This window comes from Penicillium solitum (genome assembly GCF_028829755.1).
Source record: "Penicillium solitum strain IBT 25940 chromosome Unknown utg000001l_segment0_segment0, whole genome shotgun sequence".
Classification (NCBI taxonomy): Eukaryota; Fungi; Ascomycota; class Eurotiomycetes; order Eurotiales; family Aspergillaceae; genus Penicillium; species Penicillium solitum.
Genome location: NW_027072121.1, coordinates 8,605,994 through 8,623,006, shown reverse-complemented (window position 1 = coordinate 8,623,006; position 17,013 = coordinate 8,605,994). Strand labels below are relative to the sequence as shown.

General features: G+C 48.0%; 8 protein-coding genes across 8 annotated transcripts; 3 read left to right on the top strand and 5 right to left on the bottom strand.

Annotated features, from left to right (window-relative positions):
- Positions 1-660: 660 nt before the first annotated feature.
- Positions 661-2,101, bottom strand: N7455_003339 (acyl-CoA dehydrogenase; the record flags this gene model as incomplete). The annotated part of the gene is made up of 3 exons (XM_040959357.2): positions 661-1,027; positions 1,088-1,936; positions 2,007-2,101. The coding sequence occupies 3 exons, from the start codon at positions 2,099-2,101 to the stop codon at positions 661-663; spliced, it is 1,311 nt and encodes a 436-aa protein (XP_040810247.2).
- Positions 2,102-2,547: 446 nt separating this feature from the next.
- Positions 2,548-3,960, bottom strand: N7455_003338 (uncharacterized protein; the record flags this gene model as incomplete). The annotated part of the gene is made up of 5 exons (XM_040959380.2): positions 2,548-2,999; positions 3,057-3,124; positions 3,184-3,301; positions 3,359-3,734; positions 3,811-3,960. 5 exons carry the CDS (start codon positions 3,958-3,960, stop codon positions 2,548-2,550), a joined length of 1,164 nt encoding a protein of 387 aa, XP_040810271.2.
- Positions 3,961-5,993: 2,033 nt separating this feature from the next.
- Positions 5,994-7,751, bottom strand: N7455_003337 (uncharacterized protein; the record flags this gene model as incomplete). The annotated part of the gene is made up of 3 exons (XM_040959310.2): positions 5,994-6,227; positions 6,305-7,395; positions 7,454-7,751. 3 exons carry the CDS (start codon positions 7,749-7,751, stop codon positions 5,994-5,996), a joined length of 1,623 nt encoding a protein of 540 aa, XP_040810250.2.
- A 638-nt stretch (positions 7,752-8,389) lies between these two features.
- N7455_003336 (uncharacterized protein) lies at positions 8,390-10,519 on the top strand (the record flags this gene model as incomplete). Its single annotated transcript, XM_040959362.2, has 6 exons — positions 8,390-8,522; positions 8,579-8,820; positions 8,880-8,990; positions 9,048-9,508; positions 9,572-9,920; positions 9,989-10,519. Coding segments are annotated over 6 exons (1,827 nt in total), but the record flags the coding sequence as incomplete, so codon positions are not given.
- A 213-nt stretch (positions 10,520-10,732) lies between these two features.
- Positions 10,733-11,176, bottom strand: N7455_003335 (Dabb family protein; the record flags this gene model as incomplete). The annotated part of the gene is made up of 3 exons (XM_040959377.2): positions 10,733-10,826; positions 10,880-11,108; positions 11,158-11,176. 3 exons carry the CDS (start codon positions 11,174-11,176, stop codon positions 10,733-10,735), a joined length of 342 nt encoding a protein of 113 aa, XP_040810202.1.
- A 276-nt stretch (positions 11,177-11,452) lies between these two features.
- On the top strand, positions 11,453-13,692 carry N7455_003334 (Zn(II)2Cys6 transcription factor; the record flags this gene model as incomplete). The annotated part of the gene is made up of 3 exons (XM_040959312.2): positions 11,453-11,604; positions 11,684-12,674; positions 12,733-13,692. The coding sequence occupies 3 exons, from the start codon at positions 11,453-11,455 to the stop codon at positions 13,690-13,692; spliced, it is 2,103 nt and encodes a 700-aa protein (XP_040810177.2).
- Positions 13,693-13,818: 126 nt separating this feature from the next.
- On the bottom strand, positions 13,819-14,496 carry N7455_003333 (SIMPL domain-containing protein; the record flags this gene model as incomplete). Its single annotated transcript, XM_040959308.2, has 1 exon — positions 13,819-14,496. One exon carries the CDS (start codon positions 14,494-14,496, stop codon positions 13,819-13,821), a length of 678 nt encoding a protein of 225 aa, XP_040810269.2.
- A 663-nt stretch (positions 14,497-15,159) lies between these two features.
- On the top strand, positions 15,160-16,275 carry N7455_003332 (quinone oxidoreductase family protein; the record flags this gene model as incomplete). Its single annotated transcript, XM_065604461.1, has 4 exons — positions 15,160-15,237; positions 15,259-15,816; positions 15,877-15,964; positions 16,022-16,275. 4 exons carry the CDS (start codon positions 15,160-15,162, stop codon positions 16,273-16,275), a joined length of 978 nt encoding a protein of 325 aa, XP_065462952.1.
- Positions 16,276-17,013: the final 738 nt, after the last annotated feature.

Here is a 17,013-nt window from a genome sequence, read left to right as displayed (position 1 = left end):
GCACCTGAGGGAATTCAAGGACATTCTATCCTCGGTGGAAGCACAACGTCTTGCGAGCTGAGGCCGGGATGTGGAACCCTCGATCCATTCTCAAGGCATGTAACTTCCATTCAAGAACCTCGATACGAGCATGCATACTGATCCATGCTATAGATCTCAAGGCAACACTTGTTCTCTGATTCCAAAATCGTCGCGGAAATCGTGATTGAAATTGCTTCCCACCAAAAAGAAAAATAAGAAGGGAAATAACAGCCGTGCCGAGCGAATAAAGTAAGCTGACAGTGAAGATCCGGTTCCACCTCCGGTCGATCTACAACATACGACTCGATGAGCGACCACTAAGCCAACAACTTGAACTCCACGCCGGAATACCCTCGTTGGAGATGGATATACAAATAAGGCTGGGCACATTGGCATGACTGGGGCCGTCATCTGCGCTGCTCCTTTACTCTTGTGTACACAGTTTGGCATTTATACATCTCAGTGGAGCAAATTTGAAATGGTCACAGGGATGGCCCATGGTGGCTCTTCATGTTTTGTAACCCCCAAAGGGGCGTTGGGTAGATACCCATAAGAGAAACAAACAATACGCCGCAGTGTGCATAAAATCAAACTATTTATAAACAAAGCCATTGAGGTAGGCCTTCAACCCTATCTCGTCTAGTTCGTGTACTGCTTCTGGAGAAGCTTGGCAATGGTCTGCAACTGGATGTTGCTGGTACCCTCGTAGATAGCACCGATCTTGCTATCACGGAACATCTTCTCAGCGATGCCCTCACGGACAAAGCCCATACCACCCATCCACTCGACAGCAGAGCTGGACACCCGGCCGGCGACCTGGGAAGCGTACAGCTTAGCCATGGCGGCATCCTGGACGAAGTCCTGGCCAGCCTCCTTCTTGCGGGCGGCGTTGTAGACGAGAGCGCGGGCGGCGGCGATCTCAGTGTAGGCTTGCGCGATCTGGTGCTGCATGCCTTGGAAGTTTCCGATGAGCTCGCCGAATTGGCGGCGGTCGTTCCAAACGTACCTTTAATTGTGGTCAGCTGATTGGATTCATATGCGGGTCTGCATTGTGTAAAAGTCTTACCGTGCAGCATTCTCCCAGGCGCCGAGAGCCAGACCGGTCATCTGAGCGGCGATACCAATACGGCCCTCGTTCAACACACTAATGGCGTACTTGTATCCCTGTCCCTCCTCGCCGAGAAGGTTGCTCTTGGGGATGACACAGTCGTCAAAGTTGAGCACACAAGTGCTGCTAGCACGGATTCCGAGCTTCTTCTCCTTCTTGGCGATTGAGAAGCCAGGAGTATCCTTCTCGACAATGAAAGCAGTGATACCCTTGTAGCCCTTGCTCGGGTCAATGTTGGCAAAGACGATGAAGATACCAGCCTCCATAGAGTTGGTGATCCACATCTTAGAGCCATTGAGCTTATAACCATCGGCGGTCTTCTCAGCCTTAGTCTGGAGGGCAAAGGCATCAGAGCCAGACGCAGGCTCGGAGAGACAGAACGAGCCGACAGTGCCGGTAGTCAGCTTGGGCAGCCAGGTACGCTGAGCCTTGGCATCACCGTATTTCATGATCGCGGTGTTAACCAGTGTGTTGTGAACATCGACCAGCACGCTGACACTAGGGTCCACGCGTGCCAGCTCCTCGATCGCGACGATCGCCGCGGTGAAGTTCATCCCAGCGCCGCCAAACTCCTCTGGCACCTCAATGCCCATCAAGCCCTGCTCAAAGAGCTGCTCCACAACCTTTGCGTCCATGGTCTCAGCCTCGTCCATTTCCCGTACTTTCGGGCCGATTTGCTCCGCTGCGAACTTCGATACCGAGTCGGCCATGAGTGATTCCGTCTCGGACAGGAGGGTGATCGGCGTCGGTGTCAACTCGGAGAGGTCGACCTCCCGCCGGCGGGGGGTGGTTGAGAATGCATATGCGCTGTAATGGAAAAAATTCGTTAGCGAATGCGTTTTTAATAGTATTCGTGCGCGTCTGGGTTAGACGGTACCTCTGTACGGGCCGGCCAGCAGCTAGTCGTTTACCCGCTAGGCGGACTGAGGGGGTACGCGACAAAGGCCGCAACGCGCGAATAATAGAAGCCATTGTGAAATAAGGGATAATAGGCTCAATATGCTATGAGGAAGAAAAGGAAGGGGGGAAAAGTGACCTCGGGAGGGAGGTAAAGGTCATAATCACGAGGGTCGCTGTGAGCCGAGGTCGGTTATCGGCGGCGTTGGGGATCCGCGGGGATGTGGGGACATTTTTAACCTAGGCCTGGACGAAGGGAGCAACCTTAAGAACATCTGTGAATGTACGCTGTATGTCATGGCGATGCACACTTGGGATATTCTAGATATCGTTGTCAATCTTAATGTTCTCGGCATCATATTAAACTATCTACAATACAAAATATAGGTACAACCTCAGCTGCCATGAACAGGTCAACTATAAGTATCAACCAAGAATATAACACACCTTTGCTAATGAACACCATTGAACAACTTTTTGAACATCTTGTCTATACTCACGGATTGAATACTCAGCAGAGGCTATATTCGCCCACGGATCGGATACTTAGCAGAGATGCTACTATCCCCTGACGACGGGCCGCCGTGACGCTCCACATCCTCGAAACGAGTCTCAATGTCGGTTCTAATTGTAACACCCTTTGGCCCATTGACGATATGTTCTTCACTTCCATTTGTCCCACCAAATGTGCCGAGCTCCATCCAGCCCGGGTTGTCATCTTCAGATGGCTTCTTCCTCCCCCCATATGCGTTGGACTGAAAATTGGAGTGGCTAGCCAGGTTGGACTTATTTGTGCCATATGCTGCGTGTCCGCTCGACTCATAGTACTGGTAGGGAGTCGACTTTTTCTTTGAGGTAAAACCCAGTCGCTGCAATACCTTGTCCATAAGTGGTCGGATGGGTGGTATGCAGCCGACCATGATGACGATCCAAGCTTCTGTCGAGGCCCAGATGAGGAGATGGGATTGAGCGTCTGTTGGAAATATGATAATTAGCATTTTTCAAGGTGAAATTGTGGGTTGCAACTTGCAGGTGATGTCTGTTGTTTCGGTCAACGCTTTGAGTTCATATGTCTTGACAGCGGAGCAAACTGCCGCTCTGAATTCGGAGGAATGTTAACTTAGAGAAAGCCGAAGTGATTGATGGGATCGACTTACATCCAGCCCAGCCCCATGAGGATGGACAAGACGACCTTGATCCGCAGCTTCATCTGGAGCTTCCAAAAGAGATGAACTGGATATACTGCCAACAAGACGTCGCTAAGTGTGTTGAAGCCTAGCTCGTTAGCAGAGGCTCAACCTTTGACTGTGTTGATGTAGTGTGAAAACTTACTAGCCTGGAAGAACGAATAGTTCTGATTGACTTTGCGCCCCGGGTTGCATGTCCCTTCAACACTATCATCCCACAACTTGTTCATTGGCTTGCATTGACCCAGAATTGTTCCAAGAACAGTGGTATTGATTGCGCCAATCAGAAAACCCAGAATGATCAAGAACCACGGCTTTTTCTCATGCCGACCCCGAATCTGGACAAGGAAGGCCAGAATCGCAAGCTTTCCTAGCATACTGGCAGTTATTGCGAGTAACTGGAATACCCATGACCAGTGCAGTGCTGTAACTATCTGCGATTTCAACAGATCATTCAAGTGACGGCCCATCCCAGCATTGACTGAAAGCTGTAGGAACACCTGAGCAATAGTCTCAGTCGCCTGTTAGAAAAGACACTTATTAGCATATGCCTTGGAATCGAGACTTCTCATGTACAAAACAAAACGTCACACTCACTACCGTCAAACCAGCGAGAGCAAAGTCCCACCTAAACCGCCCCACGAATTTCCAGTTACTCAGGAACCGAAGGCTAAAAATGAATAAGCCAATGCATGTTTCTATCCAAGAAACGGTGAGGATGACCGCAGAATGACTATTTCGACCCATTTCTGGCCTTCAGGGATGTACTGCGCTTACACGTTCTTGCACAGTATAGCGCAAAAACAAGAGAAGATGCAAAATTAAAAATGGCCAAGTCAAAACTGGATCCATATGCCTGGTATCACCAGAATCATATACAGGCCACTCAGAAACCGCCTAAATGCGCCCCAATAAAAGCCTTCACGGTGAACAGGAACAGGGACCGATCCTCCCGTCGACACTTGATATGGAGAAGCGCGATTTTTCAATAAAGACACCAGGGTATCTCACAGTTCGGAGGGATTACACTGAAGGGTCTTCTATCTTGGTGCGTCCAATGACAAATTGTCTGCTCATAATAAATTTAATCAGCTAATTAGTTAATTACCTACCTGTTCACGGAGTACTTACATAGTAAAAAGCCAGGTGCCGATTCTAGGGATGAGCCTTAAATAGTAAACATTCTCACGCAAAATGTTTGTGCTAGGGCAGATCCCTAGCTTTGCATTGGTGTGATATTTTGACCAGCGGTGGTAGACGTGAATAAATTGGAATCCTATTTGTCTTATTTCTCTTTTACATGGCATTACAGGAGCCGAAGTGGTGGCACAAGCAAGATAAAGCGGTTTCGGTCATTGTGCATGTCAACATCGAGTAAGGGTTAAAACGACATCGACTACTCCGTATGTAGCGAAGAGCCAAGCAACAAGGATTTACAGATATGCACGACTCCGTATAGCATGTGGATCTTCTTAATGAAACTAGATTATAAGGGTTTGTTCAGCAAGTGAGAAAACGACGATCCTTCACGAATGGTAAACTTAACGAGGCAAACGGTGATCGACCGTTGAACCAAGCAAGGCATAATTTAAATGACACGGGTCTACTCCGTATGTATTTAAGTAATTCCGTGGCTTGCGTAAAGTGGTTACTGGTAGGTCTTACCCCTCACTTTGGGCATGGCATTGAAATAAATCGTAGAGTATTCCATTGTAGCCACGGCCCCCTGGTCCTATATACCCCAGGGCGGCTGGCCATCCCACCAAGACATGGGATCGGCGGGCCGTAGTGGGGATTTGGGATGGAAAGTGAGACCCTGGTTTTAATTTAAAGGCACAAAATATAACCGAGAACCGAATATGGTAACATATCTTAAAACCATCGAGTATATATCGTGCGCTCTAGAATTTGATATGCTTCATTCCCGTCGAACTTTACTTGAAGCTAAAAACACCAGGGATGAGAAAAATATATAGATTGATATTTGTAACCCCCTAATTTTCAGTACTGCGTTCCATATAAAAATTGAAATTAACTCAGTTTCTCCATCGACGCGATAGCGTCTTTACAACTCGAATATTTGCTCTCCAATTCGGCAGTCCCTAAATTCTCCATCTCATCTACTTACCTCAGTGATTCGGAGTCAAGATGCATTCTTCTTCTGGGATTAAGTAATTTTCTTTCCTAGCACTTGCTTATGCACAGCTACTAGACATCCCCACTGTGAGTGCTACAGTATGTTCTATCATATTACCGCCGTGCTAGGCACCGAGACAGGCCCCACAAGACAGACCCCGAGGAAGATTTCGAGATGAGCGCCGAGATGAGCGCCGAGATAGGCACCGAGGTAAACCCTAAGCTATGTAGACGGGGATAGGGATAGAAGCGGAAACGGGGGAGTTTATAAAAACCAACGTATGAGCCTGTGGACTAGCTCGGTGTAGAAATCAGAAAGAACAGGGGTTTTTTTTTGTGATTAAAATACAGACCTTTTCTGTGTAAACTAGAATTAATGAAGCGAGGATAATACTATATAGAGAAAAAACATTGGAAGTGGCAGATTTCTACTTAGGAAGGTGCACCTGAAAGTTACATTTACCCATCAATGGTTAAACATAGAAAAGTCTCTTGCGCAAAGTATGCTTTTCGTGTACAGCTAAAACGAACATCCAAAAAAGACCAAGGCCGCATAAGCGGCCTACCATCCTTGTATATACCAAATATCTAAATATGTAGAAAAATTGCGTAAATTCAGGGACACATACATACTCCACCTATTCCTAGATTATACCAGCCGCCTGGAGAAAATCTTTCTGGTGTAACCAAATTCGGATCTCCTTGCCCTTGAGGTAGAATGGAATGAAGATCAAGTACACCACGACGTTTATAACCGCCACTGTCATGAAGACACTCAAAACGCCGCTAGAGGTGATGAAGTCGTTAATCACCCACGTCCATATCCATGCAATGCAACTCTTTAAAGCAGCAATGGTGACCATAATCTCGACGGAAAGCTGGAAATTCAAAAATGGAAACGATTAGCAAGTGCACTATAAGAGTCGGGTCCAAGCTGAAAAGGAAAGTTCTTTACCTCCTTATGACAATCCAGGGCGTAGTTCATTCCGAGCGTAGTTCCCATTTGACTTCCTATCGAGAGAACACCGGCCCCCACAACAGGCATTTCCCAGTTCATTTGGTGCTCATAGGAAAGTCCAAACCAAAGCGCACCAAAGAATGTGAAGAACGCCGCCAACAGGCAGGTTGGTAGCCGCATCTCGGGCTCACGAACACCGTTATTTCGCTTGGTAAAGAAGGTAGCAATCCAATCACCTCCTGGGCCAGAGAAGAACACACCGAAAAGGGAGCCAATGAAGGGCGACAAGAAGAAGAGACCCTGGTCACTGGAATTGAATCCGTAAGGATGGGGTGCAAAGAGCTGCGCTACTGATGCGCCGAGGATGACATTCCAGCTAAGAGCCATTCCATAAATGCAGCATGACCAGAGAACGGTGGGATATGCCAAGAGGACGAATGGGCGGAGGAAGACGTGGAGGAGGTTCACATCCGGATCTCCACTGTTCCAGAACTTGAGTTCTTGCACAAAGGTCTTTTTGGGAACTGCACTTGATTTTTGAACTAGCACCTGGTCTTTATCCGCATTGACTGTGGTGGGTTGGAATGGATCGGGACGGGGTCCGCAGAACTTGGTCTCGGGCATAAAGAAGAACATGGAGATCAGACTCGCACCGACAAACATGGCCACAACCCAGAACGCCCAGTTCATTCCAAGTGCCTGCACGATAAATCCGGAGAACATAGGTCCCAGCTCATTACCTCCCAGGACAGACAGTCCGTAGATGGCGATTAGCTCTCCACGGTTATGCAAGAAGAACATATCGGTCACTGTGGATGGGACAATTGACTCGATAGGCGCTTGGAAAGCGCCTAGGAAAGCGCGTCCAACTAGAAAAGCAGTGTAGGTCTTAATGGATGCAACGGCCAACCAGACACAGGCGATGGCCATGAGCAAGTTCGAGAATATGTAGATGGGACGGCGGCCATACTTGACGGCAAACGGCATCCAAACAAAGTTCCATACACCCTGGTTGATTAAGCAAGCTCCGTTTGCATATGTCAATTCCTGGAGGGACTTGCCGAAGGTGACAGATAATTGCATCATACCTGTAATACTAATTAGAATGTCTCAATATAATCGATATGATAGATGATAGATACATACCAGCTGCCATGATAGGACCTGTAATAGCACCCATAAACGCAAACCAACATCCATTGAAGAAAGTCAAGCTTTTCTTCGTGGTGGACCAGTTCAGAGGATCATTTGGATCATCCATCGAAGGTTGTGGGACCAATAACATGCGGCCATCGCCTGTTTCACGATGCTTCATCTGGTGAAGCCGCTCAGAAATACTTCCATTATCACTATCATCGAACAGTATTTCTGTTCCAGGTGCGGCATGGATCTGCTCTATGACTTTCTTCTCGGACCCATGCCCGTGTGGTGAGCCACCCGACATATTGAAGATGTCAAAGAGGGTGCTCCAAAATATAGAGCGGAAAAATAAGGATGAGTGTCGAGGAGTGAATCAGGGGGAGGGGACGATGATTTTGAACACCCCCTCGCGTGGAACAACGCGGGAATCCCCTTTTTAGTACGGAGTACATGGAGTATAGTAAATAGTGGCCACTCCCTTTTAGTCCGAGACAATATCGAGTACATCAGACTAGTAGCAGAGTATCGGTACTAGAAATCCAACCAAAACGTGCTTGATACATTCTTTTGGTGTCTTGCACGGCATCCTTGTATTGTTGGGGACCAATCACAAGTCTAGCCCGATAACTAGTATTGCGCTATGCAGGGATGTATGTGGGTGTCGTAATAACGGGCTGAGTGCGTGTGAAAGATAGTTAGCTTCTCTTCATCCCACCTTCGCCCCCGAATACGCTACTATATTTCTGTGGATTCCCCTGGGTTCCGATCTGCACCTGCTTCGATGCATGTTCTGGCTGGCTTTGGGATTTCCTTTCCACTGAGCTTTTCTACCATACATGTCCCCGGCATAAGTTCTGCATCTGAAAAGTGAAACCAAAGCATTAGCCAGTGCTCTAGTTATTCCGGAAGAAATTAAGATAAGTCGCGACCCATTGGACAAAGATCATGGCTCCGTCTCGAGACTTTGCATCCCACCAGACTGGTGGCTCTGGTTTACCAAGTTCTGTGCCCGTGCTTATTGTGGGGGGAGGTCCTACTGGCCTATTGCAGGCCCTCCTTCTGTCTCGACTCGGTGGTATGTATGTTTGCAGAGATGTCGGTAGGAACATTTTGTTGACATCATCCGCGTAGTTCAATCATTGATCATCGAGCGTTATCCTGAGCGTCTGGCTGCTCCAAAAGCCCACGCGATCAATCCTCGCTCTTTGGAAATACTGCGTCAATTTGACTTAGGCGAGAAGCACGTGCGCCAGCTAGGCACTTCGCGAGATGATAGCTCCTCGGTGAATTTTCTCACCAATCTTTGCGGAGATGCGATCGGCAGGCTCCCGTATGAGCGTATGGATCCTGGGGTTTTGAATGATACGCCAGAGGTATCTTTCCCCTATAGTGAGCGAATAATGGTAGTAGCACTGACCAATTGAAACAATAGATGATCCATAATATACCTCAACCAGAGCTAGAGCAAGAATTGTCCAATTTTATTGCAAAGGATCCCAACATTACCTTGATCAAGGGGTTCAGTATCCATGCCGTGGAGCAGGTAAGTACACAGGCCATTTTTGGTATTAATGAAGGGACGCGGTTAACTGAAAATCAGACTGAAAATGAAGTCATAGCGACAATTGAGGAACGGTTGACTGGACAACTCTATCACACAAAGTCCCGTCACCTCATAGCCTGTGATGGTCGTAGAAGCAAGGTTCGCGAGCTGCTCGGTATTGAGTCTGAGAGCGAAGACTCAGACCAGACAATGATGACCATTCATTTCAATGCCAATCTGCGACCCGTCGTTGGTGACCGTGTCGGTATGCTGTACTGGATAATGGACCCTATAGCTGCGGGCTTTATTATCGGCTATGATCTCGATGGGACCCAGGTACATATCAGCCAGGTAGACGTTGGGCAGTACCCGGTTGAGTCGTGGACAGAAGATATGTGCAGGGCCAAAATCGGCAGTGCTATTGGTAAAGATGGCGTTCCGTTTGATATCCTGAGTTATCGCCCCTGGGTCTTCCGTCGGCAAGTTGCTTTGACATTCCAGGAGGGAAATATCTTCCTGTGAGTTTTTGTAATTGGATATTGACGCTGTGTGTTCCTTGTTGATGTTTTGGTTTCTTTCAGGGCTGGAGATGCTGCTCACTCATTTCCCCCAACTGGTGGACTAGGCTTGAATTGTGGTCTTGCAGATGTTCACAACTTGGCTTATAAGATTGCTTTGGTTCACCGGGGGGTGGCGACGCAATCTATACTTTCGACATACACTGCCGAACGACGCGGCGTTGCGGATTCCTATTCTAAGCAGAGCGTTAAGAACGGGAAGGAGATATTTGCACTGTTGCAAAGTCTCAAGACCGCTGGTGTCGAAGACGCTATGCAAGCGCGAAAGAATATGATGGCAGCATTGGCGGATCCGGCTCAGCGCACACAGGTTGAGGCAGGTATTGAAGGTCAGAGGGAGCATTTTGATAATGTAAGTGACTTCGTCTGCTTTTTCCGGTTTCTATAAAAGGCCAGTCTTGCTCACACTCTTGCTCATAGTTGGAGCTTCATATTGGATATGTGTATGAGGCTACCAAGCCACCTCCTCATGCTTCCCGTTACTCTCCGAAATTTGTGCCTGGGGCGCGCTTGCCTCATGCTTGGATCAGCTTCGCAGGTCACCTCTCGCCGGAGACACAGGCAGCCAAACGTTCTTCGCTGCCTCAGGAGCCGGTCGATGTGTCCTACGTCAGGGAGCTTGACGCAGATCAGGTTCGCGCTTGCCAGTGGAGTACCCTGGATCTCTGTGGCCCCGACTGTTGGACTTTGATTTTGGGGAAGGAGCAGCAAAATCCTCACATTGCACTTTTGCAGAAGCACTTCAACGTGATTGGTCTAAATCTTAATACCTGGCGGTTGGGAGTGGACTTTGAAATTGCCAGGCAAAGCTGGTTCGCTGATGAGTTGGTTAACGGTGGAGGGATTCTGATTCGTCCTGATCAGCACATCCTAGCCAGGGTTTCTACTGAGACAAATGGAGAAGACGTGATTGAGGAAGTGAGCAAACACCTTGGGATATTGAATTGTTAAATATATAATAGAGCAACACCATAGATATTAGTGTCCACTCTTTTCTCATTTTGATAAACATGTGCCCCCACCCCACTCTAGGGAGACAGACCCTTGCTTTTCTCCACATGATACTTTGTACGATGTATGTCTATGTTGCCCAGTGCCTCTAGAACACGTGAAGTTTGATCTTGCATAAATCCACGGCTATAACTGACGTTGGTATCGGATATATCAAAACCCAAGCAGCGTTTCGTCGGCTTGATCGGTCTCAAAGTCAAACCGAACCAAATCCTCCTTATAAGGAATGAAGTATGTGCTTGTGACCCTAGAAAAACATAAGCTCCCATCAGGTCCAATGATTCAAGGGGTATTTCATACCTTTCATGTTCACTGCTGGCTTGATACTCAGCCAATGCTGCTCGATCCTCGTGGTAGCTCACTAGAGCATATTGAAATCCTTTGCTCTTTTCAACTGGGGTTGTGATTGAGGGCCCCCCAACAACAAGTCTTTGGCTTTTAACACAAGACAAAGACTTGAGTGTTTTAATTTGAGAAAGGAACTCCTGCCTCACCTTGTTTCCGACGTTCGCGCGGAACTTGAACAGAACTATTCAAGGTTAGTTAGGTATTTGGTTGTTATCGCGGATGAACCATACCAATGTGGACAAGAACCATTTTGAATCTCAGTTTTATTTTTAATCAAAAAATAAAAGAATGATGGGGTTATAGACTGGCAGAAATCGAAATGTAGTTCTCTTTTTAAGTGACGCACCCGACGGATGCCATCCGTCCTTGGCGGAAGGTTCCCGTTCTGACCCAAACCTCGTCGATTCCAGTAATTTCCTCTTTGCAGGGACTTTTAATTCCAAGCAACACTGTTGATTCCGGGTTTCTTGTCATATTCATGAATTAGCAACCCCAGCGCTTACAAGGGATCCGGTCACCTCTGTTATGGATTCTCCGCGGCGGTCTCGGAACCGCGCCGCCTGTCGGAGGTGTCAGCGACGGAAAATCCGCTGTGACGGGGATCTTCCCCGCTGCGCATCGTGCAGAAAGGCCAATGTAGCCTGTGTGAACGATGGTAAACAGGAGGTTAATCGCACGTACGTATCGTCATCCGTCAATCACACGAATACTCCTTACCCCGCTTCTCTGTCATTTCTGATACTAACTGCTGATTAGGTACATTGCGAATCTGCAAAAGCGAGTGCAGTGGTTAGAGTCTTTAGTAAAGCAACATGATCCAACGGTCCAGCTGCAGGATGGCCCGCAAGTGGACCTATTGGATATCTCACAACTCGAACCTACGGTGGAAAGCACTCAAATCGAGTCTACCTCGCCACAGGGCCCTCGCACTCGTCGGTCAATAACACCTCACCATCTACAACATGGGACAGCAGACCCACAACCAACTCGGGCACATCCAAGACCGGCCCATGAGATTGGGCTTGTCTCTCTCTCCTCGGGAGAGCCACGATACATTGGTCCGTCAAGCGGATATTTCCTAGCAAACCTTATATTTTCGAGTGCTGGCCGGCGAACGGGGCCATCGGGAAATAATGGCAATGCGAACAAGCCAATGTCACTTTCGTCCGATTTTTTCAACAGCCCAGCACCACTCCCAGGTCGCAAAGAAGACGCCGTGGAGCTGACTTCAAAGTACTTTGCCTCGGTGCACCTCGTATACCCGTTTCTACACCAACCGTCCCACATGACAAGACTCGAGAGAATGTATAGCAATGAAGCACCCCCAAACTCAGCCGATGCCTTTCATGTCTATATGGTGCTTGCAATAGCAGCCTCGGATCTATCTAGACGGTTTAGAATTCCTCTTCCGGCCGAGGGGTATTATACCTCAGCTACCCAGTATTTCGAACGTGCATGTGCCGATGGCTCTTTGGAAGGACTGCAGAGTCTGCTCTTGCTAATGGTATATGGGCTTCATAATCCATCGTGCGATATCAATGTCTGGAGCCTGAATTATCAATGTTTAGGTTCCCTTATTGACTTGGGTCTTCAGCGTGATGTTCGCGCATCATCGACATTCTCCATCTCGTTATTGGAGCAGGAAATGCGAACTCGCATATTCTGGGTTGTATACAGCTTTGATCGTACGTTAGGGACGATGATGGGGCGACCGATCGGGGTGAGAGACGAAGCATGTGAGCTTCGGGTAAGTGGTTTGATAATGTGTTGTTTCCCCAACAAACTTTAGCTAATAGTACCTTCAGCTCCCTTCAGATGTCTCTGACAGTGATCTTTCAGAGTCAGATTGCGACGAAATCTCGCGAAATCGCACAACTTCTCACATGACATTTTCTATCCACCTGTTCAAACTAGCCCGCATCAACTCTGAGATTAAATATGTCATGCACAGCATTTGCAGAGATCCTCCCCGATATGCCTACCCACCGGTACCCGACATTCATCTGTGGCAGAAGGAGATGATCGAGCGCCTTCAAACTTGGCTTGCAGACATCCCCCGTGGACCAGAAGATGATGCTATCGCCAAAATATGCGAAACAAAGTATCACGAAATGATGATCCTGGTGCTAAGACCTAGCCCCGGGATTCCCGAGCCATCGGAAGAGACGCTCGCGCGATGCTTCCAGCATGCCGTAGATCTTCTCCGCGGGTTCGGGGATCTTTATAAACAGGAAGCTCTTTTATACAGCCGACTCATTGTTCACTCTGTCTTCTTGAGCACACTGATAATGCTACACTGCTTGTGGAGGCTGCCACCAGTTGCATCCGAGGTGAAGATTGATGAAGTGGTCGCCGACACAAGCATCAGCCTGAATATCCTAAGCAGCATTGGAGAATACTGGGCCGAGGCTAAGCGCGCAAGGGATTGCATCCACGAGTTATCCGGTGCGACTGTTCAGAGACTTATCAAGTTGCGAAGCTTAGAAGCCCCTTCATGCTCGACCAGACAAGGCAAGAACCAATCAATTTCCGGCACAGGAAGGGCACAACGGTTACAGACTGCCAATGAGGTAGGGGAGCTGTCTTCTACTCTTCGTGCTGACACTGATGTTGAAGGTCTGCCGCTGAACTCATTTATGGATGATTACGATCCGCATGATGATTCTATGAGTTGGCTGCATGATTCCATGCCCGGGGGCTTTATGGACTTCAGCGGGGCTCCGGACTTTGACACTCTAATGTGGGAGGTTTTTAATGCTAACTGAGGATAAGAGAAACATTCGAATGTAACAATTCAGATATATCATATATTCAAGAAATCTTCATGAATCAATTTAATCCAGTGTAACCGATGATTGTGGTTCACTAGCTAAGCTAAAGAACGAACAAATTCAAGCAGCCGACACATCTTTGAAAGTGACATTGAGCTGACTTTCTACATCAATGTCCTGAGGCGTGAGGTCCAGCGGCGCAGGGTCCTCCCCACCACCACCAAAACTAGCAGCCACCATGTGTCTGTGAGTAGCCCTGTAAGGACTCATTCCTTCGTCGGTAATTTCTACCACCGAAACAGAGCGTTCAAGCACTTCCGAGTAGTCATCGGCTTGTTTGATGGCATCACGCAGTGCCAATTTGCGGGCATCCGAAGCCAGTCGGCGGCCAGTTTCGTCTGTGAGACTCCAATCCAGACTGTCGATTTCGACCTTGGGATAAACCAGCAATTCTTCGATCGCTTGGTTCAACTTGGTGAAATCTCGGAAGACAGCTTTGAAGGATATACTGGCATGATGTGGGTTTGGCACGGGCTGTTCGTTTCTATCTGTCGACTTTGTCCAGGTTTTGATACTCGTGGATGAAAATTGTGTCAGAGGGGCCTCGGGATGATCGTCGTTCCAAATGTAAAAGGCTGATTTCATCCATTTTTGTAGGTTGGTCGATGAGGTTGCCACTTCCTTGGCGATTTTGTCTTGTTCGGGGCCATTTCCCTTTACTGAGAATCTGAGGGTACCTCGTTCTGGGGCGTGGGTGACGGATGATTTGCCCGTGACTATGATTGTTAGGGGAGCCATGGTTGTTGAAGACTTTGGGAATATTTTGGGAATATTTTGCAGCCAGTGCTATATTTATAAGAGAGTGGAACCCCTCCGAGGCGATAGCCTCGAAGGCAGCAATCTCAAAGTCAGTGACCATCACGTTGCCCAGGTGCCCAACGCCAAGCCCCCGTGGGGCTGTTCATCTATTCCTCTTCCAGATGATCTTCATCTTTCAATGATCATTGATATTTCAACGTATATGTTGTACATCTCCTGGTTTATATATATTAACTGCCATTCGGAAAATATGTATTTAGGGAGAGCCTGCTGGATCCCGTTCGTCTTCTCCAAGCATATTATATCAGATACGAGCTAATGACATCAATACCATTTTTGACTTACCCGCTGCCTTACAGTATAGGAACGTCCCCCGGATGCTAACGTAGATATTCTCAGTTAACCGAACTCGGAAAAAGTAGATCCCCCAGATTTTGGCACTCAGCTGGTTTGCCGCGCTGGATGGAAATCGGCAGTCGGCATTCGGGAGTGAGTCGGCAGTGGCGACAGTGACATCGGTCCAACTTAGGGTTCTTTCCAAATAGCCGAGATATACAAAACAAACTCTTTTTTTTTGCTACCGAGAGGACAAAATGGGATATTTAAACTCATGCAAAGTCACCTTACCACATCATCTTCACCATGGCGACCCTTACCCATATGAAGGCGACCATTCTACCTAAGCTCGGCGGACCCGAAGGCTTCGAAGTCTCAGATAAGGTACCAGTTCCCTAACTGAAGGATGGCTTCGTCATTGTGAGAAACACATTTGCTAGCGTGAATTTCGTCGATGTGTATTTTCGAACCGGTGCTTACCCTACCCCCCAAGGCCCGAATTTGATCCTGGGCCAAGAAGCTTCTGGATTTATCGAGGCAGCGCCGGAGAACAATCCATTCGGTTTCCAAAAGGGCGACCGTGTGGTATGGATCGCTCAAGGTGGCTATGCACAGTACACAGCAGTTCCAATCACCCAAGTCATCAAGGTTCCATTAGGTGTTGCGGACGAGGACGCAGCGGGTGTGGTTTTGGCTGGTATGACAGCGTTGGTGTCGATCAACGAGTCTTTCAATGTGAAAGCTGGTGACAGCGTTCTTGTGCATGCAGCTGCGGGAAGATTAGGTCTATTTCTTTGCCAAGCTCTTCGTGATAGGGGTGCGTTGGTAATCGGAACTGCTGGGGGACGAGAGAAATGTGACCTGGCACTGCAACATGGAGCGGACCATATGATTGATTATCGAGAGGAGATAAACTGGGCCGAGAAAGTGCGGGAATTGACAAATGGGGAAGGTGTTGATGTGGTAAGTCAACCGTTCAACCCTAATACGCGTTGGATGATTTGAGCTAAAATGAAGTGGTAGGTATACGATGGCGTTGGCAAGGATACCTGGGAGGGTAGCCTTGCGGCAGTCAAAACTTTTGGCAAAGTCGTTTTCGTTGGTAGTGCCAGTAGGTACAGCCAGGGCCCTGAGATATATTGACAACTAATGGAGTTGGCTTTTTTAGGTGGTCCAGTGCCTCCCTTTTCCATTGAAAGATTGACTGAAAACAACGCGTCTATCATGCGACCCACTTTGCGAAACTATATCGGTACAAGAGAGCGACTCGAGCGATATGGCAATGAGGCTCTTGATATGGTGCGAACTGGAAAGTGGAAGGTCCGAAAGCACAGCCACGGCTACTCTTTGGAAGAGATAGAGCAGGCCCATAGAGACTTGGAAAACCGGGTTACCACGGGGAAAATGTTGATCAGAATTTAGTTCCAATCATAGCGCTTGCTATGACTATGGACGCATGAAGCCAATTTTTACGTGCCGATATACCATCTCCAACCATGTAGACCTCGAGAAGTTCGGGCATATAGCAGGTACTCGTGCAGTGAGTTTGTTCAATATTGTTTATGAGGGATTGTAAAGTCTTTTTAGTAGCCTTTTCACACACACTCTTCGATCCTTCCCTCCCCGGGTCCTTCCTCCCTCCATATTTTCCGCTTCCATCTTTCCCCTTCTATCTTTCCCCCTCCATCTTTCATACATCGTTAAAGGGAGATAGACCGTTCCACTGGTTGTGCTGACCCTGATGGATCCCCCTCCCTGCCGATGCGCCCTCGGCACCAATATCGCCCGCTTGCACGTCATTATGGTCAGTCCCGGTAGCGCTCAAGCTATCATGGCTGAGTCCCGCAAAGCTCCCTCGCGCCCAAAGGTAATTGCGACCCCATATATTATATTCCCCATTCTCCATCTTCTCTCGTGAGTATATAACTTATGGGTGTGATGACTTCGGAGACTCTGCTGGTGTGCATTATCTCTTCATCTGGATTCCGCGTGCGGCTCACATATGGTCCACCGGGCCATAGAGATACAAAGTCGTCGAATGCAGAGCAGCGGGTTATCACACTCATAGCAATGAAACTCTTCCCTACAATCACGTCTGTTCAATTCTTCTGGTGGTATTTCATGCAGAATATTAACGTTTTATGTCTTGTAGTCTTTTTA